The 25,929-nt window shown below is 49.0% G+C and overlaps 1 protein-coding gene across 9 annotated transcripts in view; it reads left to right on the top strand.

The window, feature by feature from the left end:
- Positions 1-22,903, top strand: part of GNAS (GNAS complex locus) — a 54,387-nt gene extending 31,484 nt beyond the window's left edge. The window contains exons 1-13 of one of the 9 annotated variants that reach the window (XM_079946389.1): positions 1,845-2,051; positions 8,257-8,329; positions 11,280-11,324; positions 15,477-15,534; positions 15,621-15,740; positions 17,461-17,558; positions 20,766-20,820; positions 20,958-21,031; positions 21,169-21,227; positions 21,336-21,456; positions 21,621-21,751; positions 21,974-22,041; positions 22,318-22,860. In XM_079946389.1, coding sequence (XP_079802515.1) covers positions 8,295-8,329; positions 11,280-11,324; positions 15,477-15,534; positions 15,621-15,740; positions 17,461-17,558; positions 20,766-20,820; positions 20,958-21,031; positions 21,169-21,227; positions 21,336-21,456; positions 21,621-21,751; positions 21,974-22,041; positions 22,318-22,464 — 1,011 coding nt within the window. In that variant the 5' untranslated portion in view covers positions 1,845-2,051; positions 8,257-8,294 and the 3' untranslated portion in view covers positions 22,465-22,860. Of the gene's footprint in view, positions 1-1,840; positions 2,052-3,945; positions 4,582-4,703; positions 4,915-8,256; positions 8,330-11,279; positions 11,325-15,476; positions 15,535-15,620; positions 15,741-17,460; positions 17,559-20,765; positions 20,821-20,957; positions 21,032-21,168; positions 21,228-21,335; positions 21,457-21,620; positions 21,752-21,973; positions 22,042-22,317 lie in introns of those variants that run through there. The other 8 variants (XM_079946382.1, XM_079946383.1, XM_079946386.1 and 5 more) reach the window with 8 other exon arrangements.
- Positions 22,904-25,929: the final 3,026 nt, after the last annotated feature.

Here is a 25,929-nt window from a genome sequence, read left to right as displayed (position 1 = left end):
AATTTTTAAAAATGACAATCAGTTGATGAATCAAATTCAACCAACAGGTTTTTATTTAAGATATAAAGGTATAAAACTTGGGCCCCGTCTTTAGGTAGTTTCTAATCTAGTTGGTGAATGATTGTGTCATGATCTTTGCAAACAGCCTTACTGTCGAATTTGCTTAGGACAACATTCCCGTCTATAGGGTAAATATTTTTATCGGCTTTTGTTTAGACGAACGGTAGTTCCTTTGAGTTTTTGTCGAAAGAAGGTGTATTTTTGTGTAAGAAGGAGAGACCATATCCAGAGTGTGATCAAGACCTGGCTTACTTGGATGTGAGGAGGAAAGGGCAAGCACAGCAACTTTTCTGCAGAGTTCGAGAGAGTCTGAGACCCGCAGTCAGGCGAGGTAGCCGATGTAGATCATGAGGGTCTGGCGTGAAGATTTCGCTTCCTGTTCTTAATTCCAAGTGTTCTCTGCTGGCTTTGAATTGCCCTCCGCTGTCTTTCAGGTCCATAAAGTGAGGCCTTGTAGAAGGAGGGTACTGGATGGGGCCAAGAACAGTAATAGCGGACATCTTCATCTGACACAACTTTTCTTACTTTGAGTTGAGCAAACTGAGGAGAAGCGGGGGATTGCAGCAGTCCCGTTGAATGGTTAACAGTGTCTATTTTCAAAGAAAACAACACTCTTTGGACAGTTTACTCAAGGCCTCTGACCCAACCGAACAATCACCCCACCCCCTAGGTATGTTAGCTGTGTTTCCATTTACAAGTAGGCTGCCTCTTCCTTTCTTTCTATGCCCCCAAACATCCAAAGTTTTACTGTTTCGAAGTGAAAGAAAGTTAAAGGCGGGAGAGAGTTCACGACTACTTTATGGACTGGGGTTGACCGGCAGGCAGCCGCGACCCACCAAAGGCAGTTGCCAAGTCTTAGCTTGACGGCTGGGCTACTCTTGACTCACCTGGGCCCAAGGTGGGCCGCACGGACCAAACTTTTATTGACTGAATGAATGAATTGTACCCAAGCAGACACGCGCAGGGCTCAACCAGGAGACTCAACCAAGGTCCCAGGAAAAGAGAGCCGCGGCCGAGTCGTTGAGAACTTGGTGTGACTGCCGTTCACCCACCACGCTGTACCGCATCCTCACATGGGACAGGGCTGGGGTGGGACACTTGCAAGTCTTTAAACAATTCTCAAACAAATTCGTGTTCAATAAACTACTTTTCCGTCTGTTCCAGAGCATCCCCCCGCGGCACCCCGGCCCGGCCTCGTATAACTGGGACGCCCTGGCCCGCCACCTGTCCCGCCCAGGAGGACTCCGGGGGCGCAGACCTCGCGGCCCCGGCCACCACCGCTCGGCTCTCGAGTCGCCGGCGCCTGCTTGCTCTTGCGATGCTCGTTTTTCGCGCTCACATAACACCTCTCATCGGACGACCCGCCGCCGGGCACGCGCCGCCGGGAGGGAGGGGTGGGTGGCGGTCTCCGCGCGCGCTAACCGGGAAGCTGGAGGTAAGGAGGCGCGCAGCAGGGGTAAGCGCCGCCGTCGCACACTTTGCACGCCGCCCAGGGCTACACCACTCACCGAAAATTGGGAGGCAGGTCTGGGAGGCGGGGTCCGGCGCCCACCGCCTTGGGCGCCCCCTCGGCCCCCGCCACCGCGTCCCCCGCGCCCCGCGCCCACTCCCGCGTGGCCCCCGCACCGGCCTGCACCTCCGGGGTGCGCGGCGGCCCGTTTGGGCGCGTCCCCGGCGGGCCGATTTTTCGGCTTCCCCTTCGGTTTATAGGGGCCGCCACGGTGGGTCCGTCCTCTGAAGAGGCTGGGGCGTCATCGGGCTGCTTAGGAGCGCTGCTCTCCGGCGGGGACACTCAGTCGCGTCGGCACCGCGGAGCGGGCTGCGTCAGGTGGCCGGCCCGGCGCGGCTCGCTCGCTGGCTCGCAGGCTCTCTGGCTCCGGGCTGCGGCGCCGCGGCTGGAGCGAACTCCTGTCCCCTCGCGGGGCGGCGGCGGGCGGCCGGCAGGCAGGCAGGCAGGCACTGCCTTGCGTGTGAGTGCACCTCACTCACATGTAAGTCCGGGGGCACCGTGGCCTCCCGCGGAAGTGCGAGTCGCCCGGCGCGGGGAAATAGCCACCGGGGCCGGGACGGGGCAGGGGCGCCCCAGCACTGCCGCCCTGCCCGCGCCTCCCGGGCACCCTCCAATTCTCTCTCTCTTCTCTTTTCTCTTCTCCATTGGCGTACCCAAGAGCCTAACCAAGGAGCGCCTGAGGGTAACAGCAACCTCGTGCCATCGCGCCTCTGCACTTTTCTTTTTTGAGTTGTTTGACGTTTCTTGTTGCTTTTTGATTTCTCGTGTTGTTGGGTGCTTTTTGGTTTGTTCTCGCCCCTTTTTCGTTTGCTCACCCTTTTTTGGCGCTAACTCTTAGGCAGCCAGCCCAGCAGCCCGAACGAAGCCCGGCAGCCGCGCTCCGCGGCCCCGGGGCAGCGCAGCGGGGATCGCAGCCGATTCCCCCGACACGGGGCGCACGGGGTCCGGCCAGCCCGAGGCCGGGGGCAAGCAGGGCGCCCGGGCCAGGCGAGAGCCAGGCACCCCGAGGTGGCCGAGCCACCATGCTGAAGATGGCCATGAAGATCAAAGCTTGGGCGGTGGAGAGCGAGAGGAAGACAGCGTTGGCTGCGGCCGAGGTGGCTGCCGAAGCTGCGGCGGTGGCTGCAGCGCTGGCCGAGCCGCGCGCACCGCGGAAGAAAGGGGACACCGAGAAGCCCCCCAAGAAGCCAGAGCAAGAGGCGTCCTCCGAGAAGTTGCTGACCGAAAAGGAGCGGCGGAAGATCGAGAGGAAGCTACTGGAGCAGAGAAGAAACGAGGAGAAGAAGAAGGAGAAGGAGAGGAAGAAGTTGGAGAAGATGCAGAAGAAGAAGAAGAAGAAGGAGAAGAAGAAGAAGAAGAAGAAGGTGCCAGAAGCCCAGGAGGAGGCCCGAGGCCTGGAGGTCGCCGCCGCTACCGCCGCCGGCGGCGCAGACGAGGGCGCCGCGGAGGGCGCCGACGGGGGCGGCGTGGGCGCCGGCGCCGGGGCCACGAGTAGGATCTGGATCGAGTGGGACACGGACTCGAGCGACGAGGACGACCTGTTCGACGCCTTGCGGGGCTTCAGGGGCGCCGTGTGGGGGTCCGGGCTGCTGAAGATCAGCGCGCTGAGCGCCCACCTGCCGCTCCTGACCTTCCCGGTTCTCTCCGTGCGCAGCCCCGCGTGGGTACTCGATTTCCTGCTGCAGAAGCGCCCGGAGCAGGGCCGCGGCTGCGGCTTCTTTTTCGGGGCGATCTGCTGCTTCCGAATGTTCCTGGGCTGCGCCTTCTTCTCCTTCGTGGGCGGCCGGGCCAAGCGCAGAGGCCATGGGCGCCCCGGGACCTCGGGTGCCTTCGGCTCGGGCCATGGCGCCCAGCGCCAGGGGCGCGAGGAGCGGCTCATCTAGTCAGACCCCCGCCCCCTCCCCGCCACCAGACACCACCATCGTTGTGTAGTGTGGAGTTTTATTGAGTATTTGTGTGTGTGTGTTTGGACACATTTTCCTTTTCGGTTGCTCTGTCCTTTGGTTCGTGCTCGCCTCGCTTCTTCCACACTCCCTGCTCTCTAGCTCTCTCTGTCTCTCTCTTCTTTTCGAAAAATTTCCTAAGTCCGGGCTCTGGCTCGCGCTCCCTCCCCTTCCGCCCACCCCGGCCCCTCGGCGGCGCCCGCGGGAGGGGGGAGGGGGCTCGGCCTCGGGGGCCGCTGGGCGACGCGGCCCGGGGGGTGGAGCGTTGGCGTCGTGCGAGGGGTCGTCACCGGCTCGGAGACGCCCCCTCTCCCCCCCGTGGCCGGCCCCGCTTGGGGCCCGAGCCAGGGGGGCGAGGGGGCGTCTCCCAGGCCCGTCCCGTCCCGGGCGCGGGCAGAGGGACCCCCTCCCCGGGTACCCTTGGGGGGGGGCGCCTCCCTCCACCAGCTCCCGCCCTCCCCGCCGCCGCGGCCGCTCCTCATCCCTCCTCCTCCTCCTCCTCCTTCCACCCCCCTCGCCGCCGCCGCCTCCTCCTCCCCCCGCCTCCCCCCGCCCGCCGCGGAGCTTTGGGTCGGGGCGGCGGCGGGGCCCCGGCCGAGGCAATAAGAGCGGCGGCGGCGGCAGCGGCGGCAGCAGCTCCCGCAGCTCCTGCTCTGGTCCGCCTCGGTCCGCGGCGGCCATCAGACCCCTCGGCTTCGGCTCGAGGGGCCGGGAGCCGCGCGCTCGGCTCGGTCAGACCGACACCACCCTCCCCGCGCGGTCCGCAGTCCGCCCCGCGCGCTCCTCCCCGAGGAGCCGAGCCCGCGCCCGGCCCGCCCGCCCGGCTGCCCCGGCCCTCTCCGCCCGCGTGAGGCCGCCCGCGCCCGGCCCCGCCGCCGCCGCCGCCGCCGCAGCCCGGCCGCGCCCCGCGCCCCGCCGCCGCCGCCGCCATGGGCTGCCTCGGAAACAGTAAGACCGAGGACCAGCGCAACGAGGAGAAGGCGCAGCGCGAGGCCAACAAAAAGATCGAGAAGCAGCTGCAGAAGGACAAGCAGGTCTACCGGGCCACGCACCGCCTGCTGCTGCTGGGTAAGGGCGGGGCGGGGGGCGCCGGCCCCGGCCCGGCCCGGGGGCCCCTCGGGGCGCCCCGCAGGCCGCGCGCGCCGAGCCCGCCCCCCGCCCCGGGCGCGCGCTCCCGAGCCCGCCGCCCGCCCGCGGGCTCAGTCTCTCGGGGGCGAGGCCGGAAGGGGGACCCCGGGGCGCCATTCGGCCGGGCGGGGGCCCAAAATGGGTCCGGGGGCCGTGGCGACGCGGGCGCGGGTCCCCCTCCCCTGGCCGCTCGCTCTCTGTCTCTCTCTCGCCCTCCCCCTCGCTCTTCTTTCTCTCTTTTTCCGCGAGGCCTACACGACGCCAGGGGTTCGGGTGCGTGTTGGGGAGGGGGAGGGGGAGTCCCACAGGGCTCGGGAGACTGCGACAAAAAGAGGGTTTCGGGGACAGGAAATGGGGTGGCGGGCCGAGGGAGGGGGACCCGCCTCCGTTGGGTGTGTGATTTGTTGGGAGAGGGAAGGGGAGAAAGCGAGAGGGGCCGGCGGAGAAGGGGGTGACGCGGGGGGGGGCGCCGCGGTGGCGGAGGGGGCCTCGTCGAGGGGAGAGGTTCGGCGGGAGAAGTGGCTGAGGAGAGTGGGGGCGGGTGACATCAGCCCCTCGGAAGGGCTCGGAGTGGTAAAGGTGGTGCAGCGAGGGGGAGGGGGCGCGGGCGAGTCGTGGCGCCGGAGTGGGGGGGCGGGCGGAGGAGGGAGCGCGGCGGCCGCTGGGCGCGACTTGGTGCGTTGCGGGCAGGACACACTGTGTGCGCGGAGCAGACGTGTCCCGGGCCGGGCCGGGCCGTGGAAGGAAGAGAAGGAGAATCGAATAAAATAAGGCCGAAAAAAAAAAAAAATGGAGTTAGTACTCTAAGTGCCCAGTGAAGCCAAATGACACGTCATTTTACAGTATGACCTTTTTTCCCCTTCCAGATATGCAGGCTCTTTGAAAAGCAAAGAAGAGAATTAACTGTAGCAGCTGCCGCCCCCCCAAACCATTAACACACACACACACACTTTCCTGTTAGTCGGCCACATTGAGAGTGCTTTGTGAAAAAAATGGAAAGAAAAAAAAAAAAAAGACATGCACAGATCAGAACTGGAAAATGACATTTGTCTGTAAATGGCTTCTTGGTCTGGAAATGGCGTGGTTTTTTTTGTCCTTTTCAAGGTGGGAGGGGGATTGAGAATGCTTTAAGGAAAAGACTTTTTTTCCAGGTGGAAGGAGATGAGACTACGTTAGTTGTTTGTCAAGTGACATTTGGTTGTTTGGTTTGGGGTTTTCTCTTTTGATTGCGGTTTTTCCTCTTTGGCCAAAAAAAAAAAAAAAACGCGGGTGGGGGTGTGTGTGAACTCTAAGGAGATGGCCTTTTCCCCTTTTGTCTTAAAGGTGCTGCTTTGGGAAAATAAATCAAACAAAAGCATAAAAGAAATTGTTGAAATAACCAGAAGAATTACACAAGCATTAATTAGTATGGAAGTTTTCCACTTCCTTAGTAATTTGGCTATCTGAGTTAATTTGTGAATTTGCTAGGTTAAGACCTAGTTCATGGTCACATATCAACAGAACAGCTTGATTATGAAGAATAAAATGTAAAGGGCTGTTTTTTCTTTGTGGTGGCGTCTGCTTTGCTTTTTTTTTTTTGGATGGGTCACGTCTTTGTTCTCCTGGGTCCAGATTTATGTAAAGCAGAAAATTATTAAGTGAAAATAAGTCCCTTTGGTGTGTGTTTATGCATTTGCAACTACAGTAATTAAATGGTACGTATGTTGAGGTGTCGTCAAAAACTTACAAAGGTGGAACTATGCTATGTGAATATTAATGTGCCATGTAATTTGATTTCAAAGTATAAACCTAGAAAAGTCTAGAATCTTTCCTAGGAACACTCCTGCTATCTGAATACTAATTTAAAACAAGTGTGATGTTAATGGTACCTTAAATTTCTAACAGCCTTGCACGGACATCACAAAGTCTTCACTTGAGACTGTTGCTCTGAACACACCTGGCATCACTGGGCTAACCTTTCCCAGGTGTCTTAGCCCTATTGCCATAATTTATTGAAGGCTCTGGCATGTGGGGGTCTGCAGCCCAAGGCAGTGCCACACATTTTGCATCTTTAAATCGTGGTTCTCACCAAATGATGCCCCCCCCACGCAAAAGAGGAAAAGTAGTGATGCCCAGAATCCTCTTTTTTGAAATCTGAGTGAATTACAGTATCACAAAAGATCTGGCAGTAATTTTTCAGTCCGATTCTCCAATTTCCTAAATGTGGAAACTGAGGCACGGACCTGTTTGTGCCCTAAAGAGAGGTGATACACACTTTAACACGAGAGTGTTGGAGATTCTGATTAAGACTATGTATTCTCTTCATGGAATCTCTTAATCGTACCTTTAATATTTTAATTTATGAGAGTTAGGCTCATTAAGATAGAATGTTTGCTTTGAAATCAATGTTTCTGTGGAAACTGATTTTAACTTTTTACAGATATTGATTACAGCCTTGTGAAAAGGCAAGAGAAGGAGGAATGCTTTGCTCTCTGGGCAGTAAAACAAAACAATTAATAAAATTAAAAGTGAAAAAGAGGACTAAAAAACCAAACAGGTTTGTGCTTGAGGAGGACAGAAATTGTCCCCTCAGGGTTAGCTGTTGGAGAGAGTATCCATTTGCAAAAACAGAAAATGAGAAACCAGCAATCCTCCTTCTAGCTTGGTGGAACTGTGTTTTTTCCATAAAATATATGTTTTTACAAATGAAAGGTGGTTTAAAATGGGGGCATGTGCCCCTTCTAAGCTCTGTTCGTTGGGAAGGGCTTGGAATCTTTGAAAATTCAGTGGTTCCCAGGAATATTTTCCCTTCTGATTAAAGTCCTGCCCTTTTAACATGCTAATAGGGTAGTTCTCAAGCCCTGTATTTAATACTTAAATGTTTTTCGAGGTGACAGCAAATCAATGGTGTCCCCCCCACCATGGTTGTTGTATCCAGAGTTTATCTTTAGAAAAACAAAGTTAGCAGGAAAAGGGGGAGGGGTGTGGAGAAGTGGATAAAATGTAATAGTATGGGGCTTAGGGGTTGATTTTTAAGTAGCCCGGGGGGCGAGAACCCTGCAGAGAAGGCAGCAGCCTTGAGAAAATGTTGAAGAGGCAGTCGCTGCGTCAGTACGTGATCTGGGGGCGCCTGCAGGGCCGGGGCATTGTTTTGTGAATACTGGGGTATTTTAACCATGAAACATCTGACGAGCAGTGAACTATGTGGCCGTATACATTAATGTGTACATTTTTACCAGTGAACGCTCATAGTTCAAACATCCAGTTTCATGGCTTTAACAGCAATTTTCTTGACCCCCCCCATGACAGAATTGCGTCATTCTTTCTTTGCCCCTTTGCCCACCCCACAAATCTTAAGGCAACCAAAAGGAAAAATGAAGAAAACAAAACACCTAAACAAACCAAAACCTTTCATTCTTGTTTGTTGTTCTGACGGTGGAATACTGCAGGTACACACAAAGTTGGATGTTTATTTCATTTTCTCTGCGTCGAAATGTCAAGGAAAATTGCAAGTCTCTTGTTTGTTTTTTGTGTGTTGCTTCTATGGAGAAAACGGCAGTCCTCCTTCTCTCTCCTCCCTGCCCAAAGTGTGTAAAATGCCTCCCTCTTAACCTGAGACTTACTTTCATTTTCTAGGTGCTGGAGAATCTGGTAAAAGCACCATCGTGAAGCAAATGAGGATCCTGCATGTTAATGGGTTTAATGGAGAGTAAGTGTCAAATCTGTGGCAAGGGCACAGGCAGAGTAGCACATTGGATGCTAACCTTTAGGAAGTTCAGGTAGCTTTTGGGGGCTGGGCAACGTCCGCTTGAATTTTTTCAGCCTACATGTTAGAAAATCCAGGGAAGAGCTCTTTAGGGGTTGTTCTCCTCTCCCTCCTTTTACTCTTTGGTGCAGCAACGAGACAGTAATAATAATAAAGCCCCAGTGTTGGCCCTGTGACGGGTCTGCGGCAGATTTTGGTGCAGTGGGTCTCAGACATAGCTGACTCTGGCCGTGGCCACCCTTTTGCCTGGTGACGCTGACCACTGCAGAGACGCCCCCCGCCCCCAGGCACATTTCAGCGCAATGCACCAGTGCAGGATGTTGTAAACTACTAGGGAAACATGGTTTCAATAATATTCTCACATAGAACTAAGTTGGAAGAGTCAGCCCTTGTTCATAATTCCTCATTCCCCACCCCTCACCCCCTTTGGAATTATCATGGGTAGATCATTGTTTCCCTTTTTAAAAATCGATGGTCTTGCCTAAAGAAAAGAAAAAGGAGACGTTTAAATGATGGAAAGGCTGGGAGTTGGGCACTTCCGGCCAGACCAAGAGGTACTTTTGCCTTTGAAAAGTCCTTCAGGGCATTTTGCTATAGGACAATGTGACAATACCGCAGTGAGAATAAAGATGAAACGAGAGAGTGCCTGTATCAGGGATGTGAAAGACGGGCATGGCGTTCTACTTGCCAGGAAGGATGCAAATAAGGGGCACAAGTCTCCCCAGACCCAGCCTCTGTTTTCACGGGGGTGAGAGCAGTTAACCTCACTAGATTACAAACACCTGAAGCCACTAGTCTGCAGTTAGTAGTTGGTTAGCAATCCTATTCCCTTTCTTAAACCTGGATTCAGTTGAAAGTTGCCTTCCCCCTTGGTTTCAAAAGGGAAGATTGAGTCAAAGGGGCATAGTTTAATTAAGTTGTGCACCCAGAACAAACCAGTTAAAAAAAAAGTTACTGTCGCCTACTAAGGGCGGGGCGGGGGGGGGGAGGACATGACAAAGATGAATTTTATCACCTTTCAGAGGTAAAAGAGCTGAGCTGAAGGCAGTTTATGGAAAACAGGCTCTTTATGGAAAATTCTAGAATTTCTTAGACCAAATAAGGGGGGGTGGAGAAAAGGATGACATCACCCATACAAATGGACATTTTAGTTTAGGATGCTTTAAGCTTTAAAATTCAGAGGGATGGACTATTAATTTTATGAATGGCTCCTGATGAGTTACCGATACGCACATACATGCTGTTAGTCAGTTGACTTGTCACAAACCAGTTCTGAAATTCTTAATTTCTAAAGCCTTGCCACCAGAGTTGCCATCCGTCAATTAAAACAAAAAACCTGAAATAGGCTCCTTGCTATGATTTTGTAATCTAAAGAAAAATCTTGCATAATTTTCCCCCCTGCAACTTGCTGGGGAGAGCTTCTTCATGAGGCTAGTTAAGCAAAAATAATTTGACCATGTACCCTCTAGATAAATATTTTGATTAAAACTGGACATGGCTCGAATTTTTTAAAAGGATGCAGCAGCCACTGTTTACCTTAGCTCGAGTCCAATAGAAGATAGGACATCCTTGACATAATTCACTTAAAGTTTTTTTATTACTCTGCAGATTGCCCTAAAATTTTTTTTTAGGGAAAGGATTCTCCTCCCTAAGTGAGCCCGTTTGTAATGCAGACGAGGCATTTAAACCAGAACTTCTCTTTTCTATTTTTTCAAAAGAGGAAGCGACATTCCCAGTTTGCCTGCTTTGTAGAGGAAGCCATAGGTAATCTCCGAGGACGTTAAATTTAGCCCGTGAAAGTGACATACAGGGGAATTCTTTACGTGAGTTTAGAAACCTTATTTTTATCTTGTCCAACTGAGCCTCCTTTTTTCTTTTTCCTCGCTGTGGTATTGCAACAAAAGCGGTTTCCTTCTCCACTAGGAATCCCCTGTGAAGTGGGGACATCCGTCCACGAAAGGGTGTTCTGTGTGGTGCAGGGTCTCTCCCTCCTTCCTCCATAAATGTGCGCTTTGTCAGGGCTGGGCTGAGCTATTACATTTGCCTTAACTGTCCGCAGACTGCTGTGCCAAGTACATCTGCAGAGTAACATGTCATTAATCTGACCTTCAGAAATACAGAGGTCAAATGCGGATTTTCCTAACTCAACGCTAACTCTCTATCTTACATTAAAAAAAAAAAAGTGCCGTTAACACTGGTTGAGCTAATAAGCTAATCAAGTACAAACCCACGTAGACAGCTTAAGCCATCTTGCCCGTCCCACCTTCGAGGGGGATTTCCTACCATTCATGAAGATTGGGTTTTGGGGGGTGGGGAGGGTTGGTGGTAGTGGGTGGGTTTTATTCTTTTTATTTTTCGTTGCCTTATGGCCCAGGCACACTTTTAATTGATGACAGTTTATGGGGAGCAATTATATAGAAATAACATAGGTAGTTTCCCGACTACAGAAAGGGAGGAAATTAATATTGGCACCAGGAAATCATGGGCCAAAAGCACCCATGTCTGTGTTCAGATGCAACATGGTGAAGATTGAGGTCTGGGACAATCAGGGGCCGTTTGCGCTGCTGTATTCTCCAAAGAATTGTGAGATAAATCACTGCTTTAGCTCCCTGATGCACGTACCTTTAGTGAAAGCACAAGAAAATAATTATCCGTCTCTTCTGTACCCGACGGGAGTCCCCAGAGGACTCTGCTAATACTGCAGCGAAGGTGTGGAATTCTTCCCTCTACGGCCTGCAGTCTCAGTAGACATTCCAATTTAGCCAGAAAGGCGACCTAAGAATTAACGGGAGGATGGTGGCCATTTGTTTAGGAATGTAGAGAGGCTGTGTGGGGTTTTTGTGAAATTGCGGTGCCTTGCAGATTAGGTGAGCTTTCAATCTCTCTTTAAAAGGGGCGGCGAAGAGGACCCGCAGGCCGCAAGGAGCAACAGCGATGGGTAGGCACATTCAAAACCAGAGAAACTTCTTCACACGCACATTTGACACACACGAGGGTCATACTGGGAAACTGAGGACACAGAGACCCGGGAAGAAAACCAAAATCATTTAAGCGCCATCAGCCATCTTGGTGTATGTCTGCAAACAGCATCATTTCTTAACATTTCAGAGCAAGTGAAGTACAAAACAATTTTTTTTGGCCAACCTTAAAGTATAATTAGATCCAGCTGGGGGGAGGCTATAGATTTCAACTTTAGACGATCAGTTTAGGGTTTCTCTACAATTGATGTTTTTCCATATGGTTTCTATCCTCCCCCCAACCCCCCAGCTCACCATCTGAATTGGCTACTTGCTTTTAAAACTGGCTACTTGTTTTTAAAACTACTAAATTCCATCTACCCAGTGGTTGGTCTGATTGTAAAATTTCAGACCCCCGGGGGGGGGGATTTTTTTTTTTACCTCTATTAAAATACGTGGTGCCACTGTCCTTAATTTTGGGAAAACAGAATGCCGAGGAGGAGGGGAGGTCATTGTTGAGAATGATCTCGAAAAGCCTCTGGTCTTTTTAAAATTGTCAACTTTATTTTAACCCAAGGCACTTTATGCTAGCTAGTGGACAGGAAATTAATGATGGCCTCCATCTTTTTCCATTCATTATCAAATTATTTTTTTTCTTCACTTCCTGCATCCACACTGCCCATCACGCCCGTGCGCGCGCGCACACGCACACACACGCATGCCAGGTAACCCTCTGAGCACTGCTTTGCTTATTCAGCTTGCAGTGGGGGAGCAGCTATTTCTCCTGAGAACTTGCAGAGCCGACTGACCTAGTCTAGGGCATCTGAAAGAAATAGCTTCTGTGGCCTGGGAGGGGAGGGGCAAAGGATACGGGGGGTCGGGACCAAGTAACTGACACATGTTTGTTCATCTGTTTTTTTTAGACAACATTACCCCTAGATGATGGCTTCAGTGTCTCATCTTCCCGGCTATGTCCTATCACACTTTGCATGCTGGAATTGCCCGTCTTAGGAACTTCTAATAAGAATACTATTCTGTTGGGGGAGGGGGGAGGGGGCCCTACCACCTAACCTCTAAAGATAACAAAAAAAAAAAAAACCAAAAAAAAAAAAAAAAAGAATCCCTAATTGACAAAAATGTAGTGTATCAACTATCCAAGGCATCTACATAAAAAGTGATTGACAGTTTACTGTACCAAAAGTTGGCATTTAAGAGCTACGACACATCTTTACTGAGCAACCTACTGTGTACTAGATGCTATGCTAGACCCCTGAACCCTTCTAATACCTACTAACAGCCTGCTCGTCTATCTGTGACTCTGTTCTACAAGTAGAAATAAGTATTAACATATGTGATAAATAAAAATTATCTGCATGTCTCAGCAATCCCTGTATCTTGCGTCTGTCTTCTGTCTTTTCCCACCAAAGGGAAAAAAGAAAGGCATAAAGATAAAAATGGTATAGAACTTAGTACGACATAGCCTTCCCCTAATACTTAGCTGAAGGGGGGAGCGGGGTGGGCAGCTCTTAGAATTCAAACCTAGCATAGAAAGCAGCCCTGATCTGCTTTATACGTGGGGGGGAGGGGGAGAAGCTACAATATCCTATAAGTACTTCCAGCCCCCATTTTTCAGTCCATCAGAATTCTAGCAATTGATATACAATTCGGCTTTGTTAAGTAGCTTAGAGACATCTGAGGAATTTTCTCCGAATGTCACAATCAACATTAAGTTCATTAAGCGATAGTAAAAATTATGATAAACCTGCCAGCCCCCAGAATCATAGCTCCATCTACAGAGTAACTGCTTCAATGGAGGAATTTTTATGTTTTAGTATTACACGCCCGAATTAGATTTTAGATTTCTATTTTAGCTGTTTTATACTTGATATACTCCCACACCTATTCACATACGTAGATGAATACTGAACACGTTCTCAGAATATCCGTATTTAAGACTGGAAGTTTTCCAATTATCATACTACTACTTAGACCAAAATATCAAACTGAATGAAAGAATCAGGTTTCTGGAAATAACTTTGCTCTTGCTCTTTGTTCATCTGGGTATTAAATACCCGGACATATCTAATTTTAACTCTGGTGGGACCATAAAAACAGGTTAAAGGCTCTCAGTACCATGAAAGTGGAGCTTGTATCTAATGAATGGGAATGGATTTGTCCTATGGGGTTTTGACTTTGAATTCCTGGGTGAACGTTAGGGACAAACACGTGTCCTTTTAAAACTCCAACGTCTTAAATACCTGATTCAGACTGTAGCACCAAGTCTGGACACGATTAGTAATTTTCAGAAACGTACGAAGCAGAATAGCCCCACAGAGAGGGGTCGGGACACTCGCCCTTTAAGCCTAGGGTCGTTGCGTTAAGAGTCTGGGGGCTTGGGGCACGGATCCCACTCTCCTGGTTGGCAGCACAGCTTTCATATCCGTGCCTGGAGTTCTCCCGACCATGAGGGGGTTCCTGGTACCATCTGTCACCCCACACCCTCAGCCCCTGATGAGCACAGCACCTCTAAACCAGCTCCTGATTCCGGTGTGAGAGGGGCGGGGTCTCAAAGGCTAGTTTGCCCCTGGGGTAGGGATGAAATGCGATGAGATCATTCAGAAAACGAGGGCCCACCCCTCAAACGAATATGCAAGGAAAGGCCAGGTTCTCGAGGGGCGGGGCTCTTGCAGGAGAGCACGTGACATCCCCCATCCCCCACCGCCGTGGTCCCCCGACCCGAGAGCCGCCTCCCCACGTCACATGCTGACCTCCCCCGTGGGCTGCACTTTGCTGTTACCCGCCCCCTCCCCCCCCCACCCCGCGTGTCCTCCGCATTAATGTCCTGTCGTGTTGTGCCTTGAGGGGCTACGTGTTTAATTTCTACCTCCATCCCACGACTCTTGGGCAATTAACCCCGTGAATACGTCAAAAATTGGGACTCTCTTTAAAGACATTTCTTTAAAAATCCCGGCAAGAAGAACGTAAACTCTGTCTCCCCCTCTGTCGTCCTGCCTCTGTCACTCAGACCCTCCCTCCCTCAGCCTCAGTTCCCTCCTCTGTGAGGACAGCACCTTAGGTCCTCGTGACGGTGCTGTCACGTCCCAGGGCCCAATACGCAGTAGGTGTGTCATGGCTGTGGGTTCAGTACCCCATCCCACCCCCCAAACCAAGAGGTGACGCCTGGGCAGTAGAGTGGCAAGATTTACACCCTGAGCAAGAGGTCCTTAACCCCTAAAAACACAAATCCGAGAATGTTCCCTGGCTGTGCCTGTGATGAAGGACAGTGTCTGAAAGACACAGGGGGACAAACAACGTCAGGGGACCACAGAGCCAAAGGGCGTGGCCTTTATCTGTGGTCCCAGGGACCCTGAACGTAGATGGTTCCACATCTACACACAGGCCGTCCCAGGCGCCCAAGTTAATAAGCAACAAACGCTAACCTCTACTTAACGGAGGGACAAGAGCCACACCGCCTCCCTCCCCTCCCCCCAATAAACCCCAGATCATAAAGCCTTCCGGGGGCAGAATGTTATTTTACCTTATTCACATCGAGGGATCGATCTATATTAACATCATCAACTAGGAATGTCATCCACTGCTGCTGGCTGCAGTGACTATTGAAATAAACAAAAATAAATAGGGCCCCAAAGCCCTCAAATCTGTAATTAACACCACCACCTGCATTTCAGCCACTGGTTGTCCGTGTGCTAATCCAGTGACTGGGGAAGCCCCAAGGTACACCTTGAACTTTTCCCCCTCCCAACCCCACCCCCAAAGCAGGGATGCTAGCAAGGGCCAGTAGGAACCTTTTCGGAAGTGCTGGTGTGCGGTGTGGGCCTCAAGAAAATGGAAGCACCCCTGAATAGTGAGGAGCCAGCCCCCACTTCTGGTACAGTAGCCTTGATCCTTATCTAGATGCCGACTTGGTAATCTGCCCCAATTGGGCGTGTCCTCAGGACACAGTCTGGGAGGTTATCATTTGAAACCACCTTTATTCTCCAACCTCTGCACCGATCTAAACCCACCACTCCTTCAAGAACAGAATACTATTTTAGTTGGAAAATCGTGATTGAAGCGACACTGTGAGTCAGCGTGATGCAATATGATTTTTTTTTTCCTTTTCAATCCCACTGTAGTGAGAAGGCAACCAAAGTGCAGGACATCAAAAACAACCTGAAAGAGGCCATTGAAGTACGTGCCTGGTCCTTTTTGTCATTCTTTTAGCCTCCCTGTCAGACAGCGCTGTTCCCCTGACCGCTTTGCTCCGTTATTTTCAGACCATCGTGGCCGCCATGAGCAACCTGGTGCCCCCTGTGGAGCTGGCCAACCCCGAGAACCAGTTCAGAGTGGACTACATTCTGAGCGTGATGAACGTGCCAGACTTTGACTTCCCTCCCGTAAGCTAAGCCCGTGCCCCTTCCCACCCCACACACCCCCTGGGCTGTCCCCCGCACAGGCACGCTGCCAGCAAAACCCATTTCTGTGATATTGATAGGAAAAATCATCGTTAGAGCTTTGGTCAAGATGGATGAGCGACTTTCTGTCGCCCCTCGTGAGTCTTGGCTCGCCCGTCCCCACAAGTAAACATCACAGTTCAGTACTACAGCTCTCGCTGTATTAGATTGTAAATCTTTATGAGAAAAAGTCCTGAGTGGCAGCCTTAATTATTCCCTTATACACATCTTGTGACAAACTGTTACGTATGACACACAAATGCTAATTGTCTGGCTAATCGAAGATATCCTAAGATACAAGGAATGCAGAAATGAGGAGCCAGCTCTGAGTTTTATAAACGGAAGGTCTTCTCATTTGAAACAATTTGCCATTTAACCTTTATTAAGGTTTTTCTAAAGTCAGTCCTTGTCTTGGGGCAAATGAAGTCTTTTCTCATTATTCAGAAAAAGGAAAGAAAAGACCTTCACCTAAATAAATCATAACCCAGGCACTGTCCTCTATGCACCCTGGCTGGCGTGGACACTGCTTACAAAGATTTGTCTGCTCCATAAAGAACTATTTTTAGGGAACACAAGATTGCCTGTGGCCCGAGCATATATGTTTTGACCCCTTTGTGGGGGAAGAATAGTTTATAAGAGGGGAACAGGAAACAAGATGGAAAGATGGGCAAGTTTATAAGGCCCAGAAGGAAAAGACTTGTCTACAGCAAAAACAATGACTTATTGTTGCCTTTTGTCAGGCTTTCGTGGGAATTTGTGTTTGTGTATTTTAAATGGGTTTGGCTGCAAACTTCTCCTAGCAAGGAAGCAGTATTAGTAAGTACGGCTAGGTAAATTCTTTTAAATGGAAAAGAAGTCGAGCAGTAAACACAGCACACATAATGCCAGACACAGACTCTTTCATGAGACGTGATTCTGTGTTTCTAATAGGAGAAAAAAGGCAGCCCGTTAAAAATACACCAGGACGGTGACCTCTTAAGAGGGTCTTCTGTTAGCTGAACTTCACGTTGCTGCCTACTTTTGACCCTTTTCTTGCTGCATTCACATTGCAGAAGAACCTCCTCTTTCCTTGTAAGGGACGAATTGCCCCGATACAATTAAAAATGTTATTCTGTTCAAATGAAATGTGAATCATGACCTGCTGCAGTTTAAAACCACGCCGAGGTCACTTGCTCGTTTGATCGACAGGCATTGATGGACAAGGTCGGATTTGCCAGCAAGTCCCAACCATAATATTTTTTTTCTAAAATTCAAATTTTCCTGGAAGGAAAATTTCGATCCCACCACATCTTCACAAATGAAAACGTCTTGTTTCCACGACATGGAATCATACATTGGCGGCGCCTCCTAATGAGTTTTTAAAAGTTCTCCTAGATGAGCCGTTGGGTGAACAAACTTATTCAGTAGTCTACTCTGGCCCCGCCCCCCACTCCAAAAAATATAGGCTGAAAACTACCCAAGAACAGTAATTCGCAATAAGAGGACAGCTGGATTCAATTTCTGAATACGTTTAGCACACTGAAAGTCTTTATGAACGCCCATTCCTTCGTTCGCCCCGAAATTGGGAATAATCACGCCCAGGGTTGGTGGCAGAGTGAACTCCGGTCTCATTGACTTGGAGCAGCTCCCGCGTCTAAACCTTCCCTCTCGTGTTCACTTTCAGGAATTCTACGAGCACGCCAAGGCTCTGTGGGAGGACGAGGGGGTGCGTGCCTGCTACGAGCGCTCCAACGAGTACCAGCTCATCGACTGCGCCCAGTAGTGAGTAACCCCGTCTCCACATCCGCGTGTGAGAGAGGCACACACGGGCGCACGGAGAGAACCTTACAAACCTCGACTCCCACTTTTCAAGTTACTTGTAAATGAGTTCTTTTCATAGAAGCCAGCCAGTTATTCCCACCTGCGGTTAGAAAGTTCTAGTCTGATTCATTTGTTTTATAAAGCCCTTAATTGCACTTTTTAGTGCGGTGACACTATTTTTATACAAACAATTAATGCCTGTTAGAGCAAAATGATAATTACCTGCAATAAAGTGACATTCATAATTAATGAGCTTGAAGTAATTAATTGAATTGACCTCCAAGCGTTCAGGGAGATAGGGCAGCTCTCACACTTTGCATCAGGTAGAAATATTCTATTTTATTGCTGTAATGTAAAAACCTGACAAAGAGGAACAGTGAGGACAAAAATATGCCTCCTCCTCCTGGGTGACTGATAAGTTGCTTTGCTATTTCTGCTGTCAGGTAGGTGACTACAGGAGCTGCCAGAGTGCCATGTTTCTGGTTCATCTAGAGTTGGGGACTGTGTTGAATTCCACTTCCTATCCTTATTTATTCATTCACACTGGGCCTTAATTCAAGGATGCTCCCCCCATGGGGTCCTTGCTCTGTCCTTTCATGGGCTGCCTTCCAGTGGATGTGATAACACAGCTGGAAAGTTGCCTTTTAAATAGTTTATGACCCTCCTTATCCTGTACATAACATAGCAAATACGTGAGGTTCAGAGCCATCAAAAATATTTTAAACGTGTCGTTTGTTTGCTGACGTTGCACAAATGTACTAAGTGGGCTCAGTTATCATTTTCTCAAGTTGGATTGTCTTTTATGACCGGGGGAAGGGCAAGAGAGATTTGTGATGTTTTAGCCTCTCTCATGTAAGTAACTGAAACTCACAGTTTTGCTATTGAAAATATTAAGTAACCAGGACCAAGGTACCCCGGCTGGCTCAGAACAAGCTAAAATCGCATGACGTAGGAGCCCCACGCCGGAGGACCTTATTGTGAAAACCACTCGAATAAACGGGAGGGAGGAAGAGGTGACAGCGCTCAAACAGCAAACGCAAAGCAAGCTCCCCAGAATCCTGTTAGAGACACATCACACAAGCTGATGTTAGGGGCTGTGAAACCTATCAGTTTATCTTTCCCTGGCCCTGCTTTCCCATCGAAAATGCATTTGATTCTTTTCAGTTGTCACACCTGTAGCTATTTTGTGATTTTTTTTTTTTTTTTTTTTTTTTTTTAAATATACAAGCAAATCTGTATATTTTTTCAAGGAGCAGAAAAACAGTCCATCTGGGCCGGTCCCTGTGACCCTCCCACCCCCACCCCTTCTTCAACAAAGCCCCTGATTTTCTCAAAAGTTTGAGCTTAAAGCTGGAAGTGCTAATTATAGTAACGCAAAACAAATGGAAATCCTGGAATTGTTTGCCTTTTGTATTTTGGATCCAAGTCAGAAGTACAGGTACAAGATTAGGAGGGTTTAACCGTCCCAGTTTTGAGCGCTCTGGAAGTGGGGAGGGTGTAACAACTTCATTGATGAACAGTTAGCCAGTTTTTTTTCTTTTTTTTTTGAATCTCACACCATTTAAAAGTTGTTTTTTTAAGGCAAAATTCAGTTACTCCTGCAACTTTATCTGAAAATGGCAACATTTACACAATTTATGGAAAGTTTCAAGGGAACTGCAGGGAAAAAGGGAACATGGCTTGAGTCTTAGAAAATGTCTTCCCCAGCCCGATGATTACAGCAGCCCTGCCTTTGCAGTGACCAACGTGTTTCTGGTTTAACGGCCTTTATGTTAAAGTTGAGCTCCTGGTACCTTGCCCGTTCCTTAAGGTGCCTATTTTTATTTGTTGAGCTGGGGTTTGGCTGGCCTTACTCCAGATGTCTCTCTCACAAGATTTGGTGCTGATGATCTATTTATAGAACTGTGGTTCTGTTGCCATGGCAACGTGCTGCAGGCCAGGGCGGCTGGGGAGCTATTTCTGGCCCGGTGCTGTAATGTAAGACTGATTGGGCAAGTCGGTATATCCTCTAAGCCAGACTAACTTTAAACTGGTAAAAAGGAAGGGGCGGGGGGGGGGGGGGGGGGGGGGGGGGGACCTTATAGAATTTCTTTAAATAGACTTTTCTCTCTTTGTGATTTTTTTCCTGATTAGCCCACTTTACAACAATCCAGACCCCTGCCCCCCAAAAAGCTGGTTTTAATATTAACTTTTCACAGTAATTAAATTAGTCCAGTCTTTTAGAAGTTATTTTTCCTAACAGTGTATCTAGTCAGGCAACACAAGCAAGATACTTTTTACCTTGGGAACAGTTACGGCTGTGGAGCGGGAGATAGAAAACACTGCTTTTCCCCCTAAAGCTTTTGCATCACTAATGATGGCCCCTGAGACCGCCCCCGCCCCTCCACTGTACTTGCTCCCTGCCCAGATAAGGGCCCCTAACCTGGATGGCCGTGAGGTTTTTTGAAAACTCAAAGTTTAATATCTGGACTGTCCTATTTCATGGACCAAGTGGAACGGAAGGGAACTTTGTGTCTGTTTCCTGTTCACTGTGGTAAGGGCCAAAAGGGCCCCTTCTTAAAAGTAGAAGGAAGGGATACCCTTTCTGAGTAACTCAATCTTATTTTCATTAGTCCCTCGCTGGGGAGGGGGGGCGGGGGGAATCCTTGTTTCTTTAAAGTATGCCATCTTTTTCATTTAAAAAAAAAAAACTGTGACGTGGAAGGGTACAGTTTTCAAACTACTCGCCATTTTAGTCAAAGGCAAACAATTTGAAAATCTGAATATTTTACTCAGTCTCTATCAAATGGCACAAAATCAGACCTGATTTTGGGCCTTCAGTTAATTGACATGCACAGAACCAGCCTTTTAAAATTAAAGCAAGACCAGAGCTCTGCACTGGCCTGTGCTGTACCTGTAGGCCAGGGGTCCTGAGAGCCCACCCCTAGTTCCTGGTTCCTAGACCTACTGGTCAGCCAGGTACATTTATCTTAAATTCTGTTTGCTCTAACCTTTTCTAAGGCATAAGCTTGGACTCATAATGAACACAAGCAACCTCCGCATTGACTTAATGCCAGGTAACTGTGGGGTGATCATTTCCATTTAGCTGGACTTGGCAGAGAGGCAGGAATAGTGGGCGAAGTGGCGTGAGTGTGTGCTCACCCCTGTGCATTCTTCTTTCCCTCCCAGCTTCCTGGACAAGATTGATGTCATCAAGCAGGCTGACTATGTGCCCAGCGACCAGGTATGCACACGGTCTCACAAGCAGAGGACGCAGAGCCCTCTTTCCGAACTAGTCAAGAATTTTGCTCCAGACTGTCATTTATTAATAATGTTTTGGTTGGTTTGGGTGAAATCCCTTGACCTAAGATTTTGTTTTAGGACCTGCTGCGCTGCCGCGTCCTGACTTCTGGAATCTTTGAGACCAAGTTCCAGGTGGATAAAGTCAACTTCCAGTAAGTAAATGGCTCCCTTTAAAAAAAAAAAAAGAGAGAGAAAGAGAGAGAGAGATTTCTTGACGTTCCCTCTGGCAGGGAGAATGGTGGACCAGTGTTGGCCCTTGGAGTGACCAGGTGTCATTTCTCTCCTGCAGCATGTTCGACGTGGGCGGCCAGCGTGATGAACGCCGCAAATGGATCCAGTGCTTCAATGGTACGGAAGCCATGGGCTTCTCTGCTCTTTAAGGACATTTTGGTTTTTTCATCGTCAAGGATCATTTTCTCTTCTAACGTGCACTGCTTTTGCTTTCTTGTGCCGAAGATGTGACTGCCATCATCTTCGTGGTTGCCAGCAGCAGCTACAACATGGTCATCCGGGAGGACAACCAGACCAACCGCCTGCAGGAGGCGCTGAACCTCTTCAAGAGCATCTGGAACAACAGGTTTGGGCGTGACCCCCGGTCTCCTCCCCACTGATCTCAAGGCCCTGTATTTGCGTGGCTGGTAGAAAAGAATCTTGTGCGAGTTCTTGGGCAAGCATCTCGAACCCCTTGCAGAAAGAATCCTTTCTTTTCCTGAGCATTAAACCTGTGTCTCTCTCTCTCAGATGGCTGCGCACCATCTCTGTGATTCTGTTCCTCAACAAGCAAGATCTGCTCGCTGAGAAAGTCCTTGCTGGAAAATCGAAGATTGAGGACTACTTTCCAGAATTTGCTCGCTACACGACTCCTGAGGATGGTATGTGTGGCCTTCTGCAAGTTGATTAGTGCCCCCTTGGTCCTACGGGGTGTCTTGCATATGTTAAAAATTTCTGTTCTGGATTTTTAAAATGAACATCCTCTAAGAATGGAACCCCCCGCTCCCTCAACCACCACCACACTATAAGGGATCTGTAGGGAGGAGCCAAAGAACCTTATTTTTTTAATCACTTAAGTAACAAAATATTTATATTCTTTGCAGCGACTCCCGAGCCCGGAGAGGACCCACGCGTGACCCGGGCCAAGTACTTCATTCGAGATGAATTTCTGGTGAGTAGAGACTGTCTTTGGTTCCCTCTCTCTGCTTGTTCTCTTATCCTTAGGGGCGTAAGTTTCCTTACTTCTAAATTTGGGGATCAAACCATCCAGTTCCTCAGTGTTATTTCACCAATAGTCAGTATGAATTTAGCCTTTGTGCCCCTCGACTTGGGTTTGTTTTAACATAACGTCAGTGACGGGTGGGCAGTCCTTGGTAGGTGACCCCACTGCCGACAGGGGGACTTACTGGAGAGGCGGCACTGACCGAGTTTCCTTCTTTGCCCACAGAGAATCAGCACTGCTAGTGGAGACGGGCGCCACTACTGCTACCCTCACTTCACCTGCGCTGTGGACACAGAGAACATTCGCCGTGTATTCAACGACTGCCGTGACATCATCCAGCGCATGCACCTCCGTCAGTATGAGCTGCTCTAAGAAGGGAACTTCCAAATTTAATTAAGGCCTTAAGCACAATTAATTAAAAGTGAAACGTAATTGTACACGCAGTTGATCACCCACCATAGGGCATGATTAACAAAGCAACCTTTCCTTTCCCTCAAGTGATTTTGCGAAACCCCCTTTACCCTTCAGCTTGCTTAAATATTCCAAATTTAGAAAGCTTAAGGCGGCCTACAGAAAAAGATAAAAGAAAAAAAGGCCACAAACGTTCCCTCTCTCTTTAAGTAAGTAAAATAACAGCAGCAAACAGAAATAAAGAAATAAAAGAATAAATGACATAAATGAAACAAATGAAATAAATATTGTGTTGTGCAGCATTAAAAAAATCAAAATAAAAATTAAATGTGAGCAAAGGATGTGACTCCCGTGAATTATTTGTGGTTTCGAGCAGACACCCATTATCCAGGGTTTTGACTGCATCAAAAGTTGGGAGGCCCCCGTGGTGAGGTGACAAGGCCCCAGGGTTATAAGTGGGTATAAAATATCGCCACTCTATGTTTCTGTTGATCGAACCTTGGGTTTCTGAAAACAATTTGCAGACGATACAAAATGTCCACTTTGTCCTCCTCTCGAACCCACGCCCCATAGAAAACCACTAAGCCCCATCAAAAAAGTTCTATGCTTTGATCACTGCTGCCCTATCCAAAGAGTCTATCGACTTATATACCCTTACGTATTGTCTCACAGTGTGCCTGCTTATCTGGTCTCCCCAAAGAGGTGTTTGAATTTCAGCTGTCTGTCCTGCATTAAGACAGGGACTCAGCTGGGTGGGAGGAATTTAGGAATGCAGTTTACAATCGGGAAAAGAGTTATTCAAGGAATGGTGTACAATGTATATTAAATCATCACGTTTTACACCTTAAATATCTTAAAATTTTGTCAGTTGTATCTCAGTAAAGGCGGGAGGTGGGGGTTGAGAAAGAAATGGTATAGCGACTTGGGGGAAAAAAACTCGATCCCTACCTCATTCCATACACAAATGAACTCAGTGTGGGTCAAACACATATGTTGAAATACAAGTTACTTTTAAAAAGGTCATTTTTAGGGCTTCCCTGGTGGCGCAGTGGTTGAGAGTCCGCCTGCCAATGCAGGGGACGCGGGTTCGTGCCCCGGTCCGGGAGGATCCCACATGCCGCGGAGCGGCTAGGCCCATGAGCCGTGGCCGCTGAGCCTGCGCGTCCAGAGCCTGTGCTCCACAACGGGAGGGGCCCCAACAATGAGAGGCCCGTGTACCGCAAAAAAATAGTAATAATAATTAATTTTTTTAAAAGGCAATTTTTACAATTAAAATCTTGGTTTATAGAAGGCCTCTCTAAGCATGACCTAAGAGTTAAAAAACAAGGCGCTGGGGTGGGGGAGGACCATACGAAAATTAAAATCAAATATGAATGGGGGTGGGAGTGGAGACTGGGTAAAAACCTGTAACAAAGGGTTAATTTCCCTAATACGCAAAGAGCTCTGAAGAATTAATAAGCAAGCACCTCTCGCAAAAATGGGCAAGGTACATGAACAAGCAATTTTACTCTTTAAAAAGGTACAAATAACTAATTATCCCTACCTTGTTCCATACACGAATGAACTCAACGTGGGTCAAACACATATGTTTAAGTACAAAAAGTTACTTTAAAAATGGCAATTTTTATGATTAAAATCTTGGTTTATAGAAGCATCTCTAAGCATGACCTGAGGCTATAAAAGAACATAAAGGGGTGGGAGATGACCATACAAAAATTAATATCAAATATGAATGGGGTGGGGGGTGGAGACTGGGTAAAAATCTGTAACAAAGGGTTAGTTTCCCTAATAAGCAAAGAGCTCTGAAGAATTAATAAGCAAGCACCTCTCGCAAAAATGGGCAAGGTACATGAACAAGCAATTTTACTTTTTTAAAAAGGTACAAATAACTAATTAACATTGGGGAAACCATGCAACCTCACTCATAATGAAGTGAAATACAAATAAAACAATATTCCACCACTGTTGGGGGAGGGGGTGGCCGCCAGCACTCATGGGCCCCACATCAAACTCTGAATCCTTGGTGGGTTATGGCTTGGACCTGAGGTCCACTTGGGCTCCCTAGTCCTTCACCCCCCCAGGCTCATCCCTTAAGTTCATGGTCACCCATGGTGTGGCTTCCTGGAGGGGTGGGAGGGAGAGACCAGTTTGCCCCCAGCATCAATCATTGCACCCTCTGAAACTGGCCGAATGGGACATTAATCAAGTTGATTCTGTAATTCAGGCCAAAAACCTACTTCCTGTTCCATTTTCTAGGTCAAATTAATCCCAGCCAATTAATCCTCAAGCAGAGTATACCAGAGGTGAGCAAAGCATGCCCCACGGGGGCAGAAAAAGTAGCGAATACCCCATGTCCATAAACCTTCCCAAAGCTTCCTATGTAACATTCATTCACGTAAAAATTGTTGGCCTACTAGGTAGATTTCGTTACAAAATGACCCTCAAACCGCCCCCCCAAATTAACATATAATCTACACGAGTGCTTGCTATGCAAATATAGCCAGAAGACCAGTCCCCAAATTCCCATAATCGTCCAAAGTACTCCAAATAAACACAATTAACTAAACCCTAGGCAACAAGTACAAGACCAGCCCACCAGACAAACACCCATCCAGGTAAAGTGCTGGCGGCGAATAAAGTCCCAAAGCCCCTCTTCCAATATGGCCGCCTGTATGCCCCGCCCACACAGAAATTCTAGCGCCTTCTGTGAATAATTCACGTAAGATTGTCATAGTGCTAGCCACAGAGCCATCACAATTAGGAAGCAAATTCTCAGGCTATAGAACATTTATACATAGAAAACGATATCCCAGAACCCCCAGCCCTTGCTGGTCAAAACTGGCAGAGACTTTGTGATGACGTCCAGAAAGAGGGTAATAAAAGTCACGGTTACCCACCACCTACTATGAGCCAATTAAATCACTGCCCAATGAGACCCGTTCAGCTATTACTGCCATTTTACGAGGCCTAGAGAGGCCAAGGTAACTTGCCCCAAGAGTTAAGCAGGGAAAATGGGCTTCAAACTCAGGTAGCCAAAGCCCATTGGCTACTACAATATCCTGTAGTTCTAAAAGATGTAGGAAAAAAGAGAAGGTCTGCTGCTCTTCTCTCCTGGATGCCAGCTGCCGGGAGCCCAGGACCCATGACCCCAAGGGGAAATCCTGCATGTCTCCATTGATTCCATATCCAGTGGTGATGGTGGGGTGGGGTGGGGGGTCGTGAGCAGGTCGGGGAGGGGAGAGGGACATCCTCATCCCTCAGAGAATGGCACTGGACACACTCCTGCCTTACCCCCAGTTCAGAGGTTTGCCATGGGGCCACCTCCAGTCACTCAGATGTGTTTCAGGGTCCCTTCTCCTCCTTGGGATTTATCCCTTCTACTAAAACAATTTCATTTTCGTTTTCCCTTTGACTTGGTACCAAACC

Source organism: Stenella coeruleoalba (assembly GCF_951394435.1).
Source record: "Stenella coeruleoalba genome assembly, chromosome: 15".
Taxonomy (NCBI): domain Eukaryota; kingdom Metazoa; phylum Chordata; class Mammalia; order Artiodactyla; family Delphinidae; genus Stenella; species Stenella coeruleoalba.
The sequence above is the reverse complement of the archived record's forward strand: the minus strand, read 5'-3'. Positions and strand labels throughout refer to the sequence as shown.